Source organism: Balaenoptera borealis, assembly GCF_965194805.1.
Source record: "Balaenoptera borealis genome assembly, chromosome: 6".
NCBI lineage: Eukaryota > Metazoa > Chordata > Mammalia > Artiodactyla > Balaenopteridae > Balaenoptera > Balaenoptera borealis.
Window position 1 is genome coordinate 59,202,174 of NC_138863.1, and position 8,077 is coordinate 59,210,250.

The 8,077-nt window shown below is 33.2% G+C and overlaps 1 protein-coding gene across 2 annotated transcripts in view; it reads left to right on the forward strand.

Moving 5' to 3' along the window:
- OLA1 (Obg like ATPase 1) overlaps positions 1-8,077 on the forward strand; it is a 172,731-nt gene that overhangs the window by 160,685 nt on the left and 3,969 nt on the right. For both annotated transcript variants that reach the window (XM_082397731.1, XM_082397730.1), the window contains 2 exons: positions 5,126-5,266; positions 5,957-6,053. In XM_082397731.1, the coding sequence (XP_082253857.1) occupies positions 5,126-5,266; positions 5,957-6,053 (238 nt within the window). The remainder of the gene's footprint in view (positions 1-5,125; positions 5,267-5,956; positions 6,054-8,077) is intronic.

An 8,077-nucleotide genomic window follows, 5' to 3' on the forward strand; every position in this document is an offset into this window, starting at 1 on the left:
AGAAATGGGAGTAAATCTGCAAGGGAGGAGACTAGTGATTATCAGTGCCCTCTGGATTTTTGGTATATCTGTACCTTGAACAACATGAGTGGAACTAGCTTAGTAAAGATCATGTCCTTAATAACATTGACTGAATCATGTTAAGTTACTGCACGAACCAGCCCTGGATCCTCTGACATATAAGTTGCCTCATTTTCTGAGTACTGACATATGGCTCTTGCCAGCATTTATATTCAGTCAAAAGCAAGATATCAGTGATAATTTTTTTTAAAGTTAAGACCTAGATTCACACAGGAAACCATACAAGGTGTGTATAATGACCTAAAATTACCATATGTAACAATTTTAAAGATTTTAAATCTACTTTGATGCTGGAAAGTGGAATAAGCAGATTTGAGAGAGTTCTGATGTTCAACAAAGATATCATAAATGGTAATATAACTTGGCTTTAGAGCTAAGTTAAGCCATCTTTAAAGGATTTTTAGAAAATCAGAATTTGAGTAGCTGGGGATAGTTGAATGGCTGGATGAGCATGAAGTGTAGAAAAGAATAAATTAAAATTCTTATTAAAGTATATTAGAGAAAACTATTTCAGGAGTTTATGTTTCAATAATTTAGTTTTATGCAGAATATCATACCATTGAGATTCCCATTATAAAGGTAAGTATTGTTTTGTGAAACCAGTCTCAGTTTGGATATGTATATGAAAATAATGTGTGTGTGCACCATATGTTTGAATCAGGTATAAAATCTATTTCTTCTTGTGGGTGATGGTCAAAAAAAGTTTGAAAGCTGTTGTATTAGGACACAATAAAATGGAGGATTTAACTCTAGTATGGAGAGCTTCCAGTTAAGAGGGTAGACTGAACCAATATAGGAGGCTCCCTTCCTGTTTCTAATATGTAGAAACACCAGAGGAAATAACCAGGAAAGATAGTATTGATGATGATGTGATATTTTTAGAACGCGGCAGGACTTGAAAGCAAGAAAAAGGATTCTCTAGGTGCCAAAAACAAAGAGGAAACTCAGTGACAGTCGAAAGTGAACTCAATAGTGTATGGCCCTCAGGGAAAACTGAGCTCATATGGCTTAGAGGCCTTAGTTTCCATATAGGAATAAGACTCAGAGCACAGGCCCCAGGCTACAGGTGCTGGAACAAGGCTCACTCATAAAGCGTAGAAAGAGCTGTCCTTTCCAGGATCAGGTACTAGAAAATTGCACCCCCTAGCTCCCACCCCTTCTGGAAAAGGGAAGAAACTGTTATTCTCAGGAAACTAGAGACTGGGACTGTACTATAAGAAGAAGCAGGTCAATTTGCATTACCAATAACCTAGTGCAGAAACTCTAAGCGTCAAAGTGATCTGGAGCCCAAGACCTTCCATAGGTCTTTCCCTAGAAGAAACAACCACAAAACTATGTCAACAACCCAGCAGCTGACCACAGATTCTCTTGGAACAAAATGGCTCCTGCCAAATGACCACACATCCAAGAACAACACAACACATACACAGGAGCCAATGGTTTTGAGAGGTCATTAGCAGATGGCATATGATGGGGGGGGGGGGTGGGGACAGAGTTATACACAAGAAATTAGAAATAATTAGAGCAGTCTGAAAGGAACTTTTAAGTTAATCTTTTAAAAATTTTGAAAGAGAATAAGAATTCATTAAACAAGAGTAACATGTTGCCCAAAAAGAACAGGTAGAATTGAAAGAGAAACAAATATAATTTTTAGATAAAATTTGTATCTGGGAAGAGAAATATAAACCATGTAAATTAACCGTAGGAAAATCAAATTATGGAATCTGGAATTTCAAGATTGGATAAGAAGGTCAGGTTATAAGACGAAAGGTAAATTTGAGACATAATCTTTTAGAAATCTAATGCTAGGTTAATATTAAAGATCTCATTTGTCCGAAGACACTAACAGATCATAACCTGCCAGTGTATCTCAAAGCATAACCCTTTAGCCTGAAAACTGATTGTCCCTGCTTAGTCTCCTTGCTGTGGAATCATTACTAGGAAGAAAAATACAACTAATGGCAGTTCCTCTTTCCATTTGTCCCTCATGAGACTTTGGGGAAATCAGTGTGGCTCCGGCTCCTTATTGGTAATCTCTGGCTTTGTGCAATAATCTATTTATATAAATTTATAAAATGAATGCTCTGAAAGTCTTTACAGTTTAACTCTTTAGAAGTGTACTGTCTTTACTGTTTCTTCTCCCCTCATATAATTTGATATTCTATGACAATATCATTATTATTTTGGTTACTAACAATTAGATAGTTTTCTTTAGACATTTGCTAACATTTGTGTATGGAGATTACTGTCCAGTCACTTTGACAGAATGTACTTGAAATTGTTTTTCTAGTAGTGGTACTGAGCTCAACTTTGATTTTCCATATCCCTCATGTGCCAATAGCTCACATTTTTTAGATGACTAACTATAGTTTGGGGTATGGTTTGTAGCAATAGAATAGACATCTTTCTGCAAAAGGTAACTGGTCCCAATGGGGTTCAAACTTGTGATCTTGGCCTCATTATCACACTTTTGTAACCATAAGACCTAACAGATATATTATATGTATTTCAGTCTATAATCTTGAAATCAAGTCATATTTTTAATTACTCAAGGCTTATTTCAAATATGTAATTAAAAATCACTTTGGGACATTTCTCGCTTTTGTTTGATAGTAAAAGTAACAAAAGTAAAGCAGACAGCCAAAGAACCTAACTCACTTTTCATCTTCCCTGTGTTTTCTATGACAGTGAAAGTCACAAAAGTGAAGCTTGCAGGCAAAGACCTAACTCACTTTACGGAGAGTGCTACGGTACCTTTTTCTTTTAGTGAGGCTATAGCAGGTCTGATGTCAGTCACTTTAGAGACCTTTAGACCTCAGTGCTCATTTATTGCTAAAATGTACCAGCTCTGCTTCTGCATTATGAAGATCATCTGTCAACACTTTGAGATATTCTCCTTTGTTATTAAGCTTGTGATGCTCTACACTGTCAGGTTTTTTGCCAATTATAGTTAAGGTACAATGGTGTATTCACCAGATCAAAGTCTCACATTGGCGGTAGAGGAATGATTTGTAAGTCTTTATTCATCTGAATTGTACAATAGAACACCTGAGGAATGCAAATAATCCCTCTGAGGAATCTGCAGGAAAGGCTGTTAAAATGACAGGGTAAAACTGTTGTTATTCTGAATTGATGTTTCAGCCAAAGTAATTATTTCTTATCTTGTTGTCTCATAACAGTTCTAGTTTTATTAGTTATGTTGACCATATTTATGAAACAAAATGTATTTTATATATATGTTATCCTTTTACATGGGCTTGTTTTATTTTACTTTCATTGAATCAATATTTGGTATGTGATTTTCCTTTTTTTTAAATTACATATTTGATTTTGACTTGTATAATAAATGTATGTTACTAAACCATTGATGGTAAATTTTAATATACAGTTTTGTTTGAATACTGTAAGTCTATAAAATAAGTTAGAATCTCATAATGTTATTATAGGCAGAAGTATCAATTTAAATTTTTACTTTTTTCTTTAACCTTTCCTTCATAATTTTAGATAAGAAAATAGCTGGTTTGGATTCCCTATTTTAAAGGATACATACTTTATTCCAAAATACATTTTAGGGATTGGTTCGTTATTTTTAGGATGTGACCAAAAGAGGAAAAAAAATGTTATGAAGATCAAAAACCCTGATAAATATTAAATAAGTAAATTATAGGTTAGCCTTGTATAACAAACATGTATGAACTATTGTGTGAATTTTTCATTCCTTTATCCCATTCTACTCAGTAGACCATATTCTTAATTTTCTAATAACTCTCATCCCTGCCATTTTCTTTGATGGGTGAGTGTTGATGAATTTGTGGTTTAGTTCTTGTGTTTCTTATCCACTGTAGTGACATTTGCATTGTTTATTTAAGTATAACTTCCTCACTTTTTTACCATGATAGTTATTAAAACCTTGGTCTAAATATGGGAGACAAGTGGAACTATGTGAGACTATGATATATATTGAACTATGAAATCTATATCCAATTCTATACTAAGCTCTATTCCAGAATCTAGGCACATATGCTATGATTATCTGAGAATAAAAATTAACAATACTAACTGCTGTTAATATTTGTTTACTATATGCCACGCTTTACTTTTCTAGGTTCTTTACCTACATTATAATATGTACTATTATTATCTCCATAGGTGAGGAAACTGAGGCTTAGAAAGGTTTAGTAACCTGCCCAGGAATAAAAAGCTAGCAAAGTGGTAGGATCAGAACCTTGTTAATATACTCACTACACTTATCTCATTTATGTTCTAACTACCACTTGGCTAAAATACTCCACGTTTTGAAACAAATCACTCAATCATGTCTTTTCAGGTAACACAAGATATCAATTTCCTAACTGATTAGGCTTTCCAAACCCTTTTGCTATTAAACTACTTTATTTCCTCTGTAGTTCTATTATTCATGATCCTACAAAAGTGAGATTCATAAGAACAATGTGTACACAATCAACTAAGTTTTTGTAAATCTATATTTCCGGACTTTTTTTTTTTTTTAATTAACAAAAATCTCCCTCAAAACCAGTGACAACTGTAAAGTCTTGTTAGTCCAAGAAGGAACTTAACCAGGCATATAGATATCTGGGTGGAACAAATTATTTATTTGTCAGAGCTCTTCGAAATTAGCTGACGCTTTTAGATGTATTCCTATAAATATAGAACTTTGTGTTTTTGCTTTTTAAAAGTATACTTTGTAAAGTAAGGAAAATAATAAATCATAACATTGAGGTTTTCAAGGTCACAGTTGTTAATGCTGAACAAATTTAGTGTAACTGTAAAAAGTTTTAAAATATTTGTATTAGTTCCTATAGATAATGTGTTAAAGTAAAACTAGATTACAGTAAAATATTATGGCGTATACCTGAAGCAATTGCTGCCTGTTAATGCCTTGACCTTGGAAAGCTATACACAAAAAGATGGCATCATAAAACCGTGCAATTCTTATGAATATGTATGTGCTACTTGATAATAATGAATGTGGTACAGTCATGCATGCACTACAAGATAATGTTGTGCCCTTTTTTGTCTACAGGTTGATAAAAATTAAAGAGTGGGTGGACAAGTATGACCCAGGTGCCTTGGTCATCCCTTTTAGTGGGGCCTTGGAACTCAAGTTGCAAGAATTGAGTGCTGAGGAGAGACAGAAGTATCTGGAAGCGAACATGACACAAAGGTTAATTAGCATTCATTTTCCCTACACTTTATTATCAACTATTTCCTTGCAGTAATTTAATTGCTTGCGCTGATAGAATAATAAATGACAGAGTAATTACCATTATAAAGAGGGAATCTTCTCCTTTCTTTACCATGAGACAGAGTGAAAAGATTTATTTTAAATTAAGTTTTTAACTGTCATCTGTCATCTCCGTACAGTGTTTTAATTATAACATAGGTATTAGTTATGTATATTTTTGAGAAGGAATGATCGCCAAAACTCTTTCGTCATGTTCAGTGGGGGAGGGGAAAGGGTGAATCAGTTGCCTTAATTTTTTCTGAGTAACAGTAATATATTGTTTAAACATTGTATTTCAGTCAAATAATTTTGCTTTCATGACCCACGTCCTGGAAATAATTGATATTGGAGGAAAATAATCATAGAATGGGTAGATCAAATTTTTCTTTTTTTTTATAATAAACAATTCAAAATGATATGTTCAGACTAGTACAATTAAACCCAATTTTAGAAGGGATTTTTTACGAATAGTTATGTGCTTTCTGACTTCTTCAAGTGCATTATAAAAGATGAATGGTCATTTACTAATATCTCTAACATTTTCTGCTTGAAATGAATAATTTTAGCTTTGTACTGATCTCTGGCACAATCAACTTATATGTTGAGTGAATTTGTTACATTTTATTTCAGCGCTTTGCCAAAGATCATTAAGGCTGGGTTTGCAGCACTCCAACTAGAATACTTTTTCACTGCAGGCCCAGATGAAGTGCGTGCATGGACCATCAGGGTAAGATTCATACTTATTCATCAGCTATATCCAGTTCCACACTATTGAATTCAGATTGATATCACTGACTTTGAAGTTTGTCATGGTGGCGGTTAGCTAGTCATTACAGATGAGGTTTTTGTCCAGGATAACTTTAATTATTTGTGAGCTGCTGAACAGTGAAAGTGGAGCGGCATTGATTGAGGCAGGTAACAATTGATTCTGCCTATTACATAGTCTGAATTTCTTCATCCTGTAGAATCTGTCTACCCTCCTCCTGTGGTCAGAGATAAGACGCACCAGTATTGTGCTTGCTTAATCTGTGTGACTGGGTTTGTCTGCAGTGAAATTGATGTTGCTTTTCATTTTGTATTCGCTAAGTTTGTTTGGGTTGCGGGTGGTTCTTTCCTCCTTTGCTTTGCTCGGATTACATTTTCAGCAATAAAAGCAATATGACATCATTATGCTCTTCATAGATACACAATTGGGCTCAAAGAGCTAAACTCAATGTGTAATAATTCATGGCTTTTTAAATTTGAATTCATAAAAGTAGTGTTTATTTTTGCAGTGTTTTATATTCAATCTTCTTTAATAATGTGATATGTATTTTAAATATTGATGTATAACTGATTACCACCAGAAAGAATGACTAATTTATTCCCAGAGGACAATAGAAACTGAACTGTAATGGCTTGCTTTTAAATGAAAATATATTGTAATATGGTAGTTACTGTTGAAAAATATTTTGAAATATATGTAATCCGAAATAGTGTTACAGAATATAAAAATAATGTCAGAACTTTTAGAAATACTCAGTGTCTTATTCATTCTTTTATTATGCTTTTTAAATGTATGCTACATGATAAATTTTAGGGCTGCTTTGATTTCTGTTTTCACTGACTACCTTAATTTATTGTTACATCTATTTTGATTTAAGATGGATAGGAACATGGAGTCAGTTGAACATAATGTTAAATGCGTTTTGTGAATGTGAGATTCACTTTTCTTTGATCTCCTCTTTCCTTTGTAAAAAAATGTTTGATTGACTTATAACTAAGGTCCTTTTATATAGACTTACAAAATAATGTCAAAGCAAATCCAAGTTGGTAAACAAATTGCCAGGGTTTATTTTTACTATATATTTTAAAGCCTTAAAACTTCCAAACTTAAGTATGTACAGCAGGAAAGATAACATATTCTGGGCTTGAAAATATGAAAGCTGGTTTATCTTAAGACTGATTGTAAGTATCCGTGATTTAATGTGCTAAGATATTTAGTCAGGTAAGCATCAGTGAGTAGCCATATTAACCCAATACATCTTTTATTGTAAAAACTGTGCTTTATAGTGTCAGACTCCTTACCACTTTAACATGCTTTATTAAGCAGCCTTTAGGTCACCATTATTTCTCAAATTTCTTTCCATGGTTGTGTGTGTCTGGAATGTATGTCCTTGTAATTTAACATATGGGATAATTATAAGGCATTTCTCTTCCTATATCAACTTGAATTTTCCTTTATGATGGTTAGAGGCAGGGTGTATTATGTAAAGTGTTCAAAATTCTATTAAAATTTTATGAGGATTTTAAAATTATTTGCTGAACATATATTGTATGATTTGTTGGAAATGTCTTAAAAATATCCCTTTATATATTGATTTTTATATGTTCTTTAGATGAGCTGAAATCTTCAAGGCTTTTTATCTTTTTGAAACCTTTGATAATTCAACTTGAAAGCTATTTAAAATCCTTACTTTTTTCCGCTGTGAAGAATAGAAAATCGAAATGAAACCTACGCTGAAACCAGACCACTGCATCTAAATCGATAAATCTGTGGATGACTATTAGGAAAAACAAAGCTACGCTTCTTTAATATCTACTGATCTGTCTGTGCTAAATCTGCTGCACAGATAGTGCCCAGTGTTGAAAATGTTCTAATTGTATATCTGACATCTTAACTGATATTAAACTAAGTTTAAGTTGAGCCCAACAGCAGATCAGAGAAAAGAAACTCTACGCTTTCAATCAGTCATCTTAAATGCAATTAGT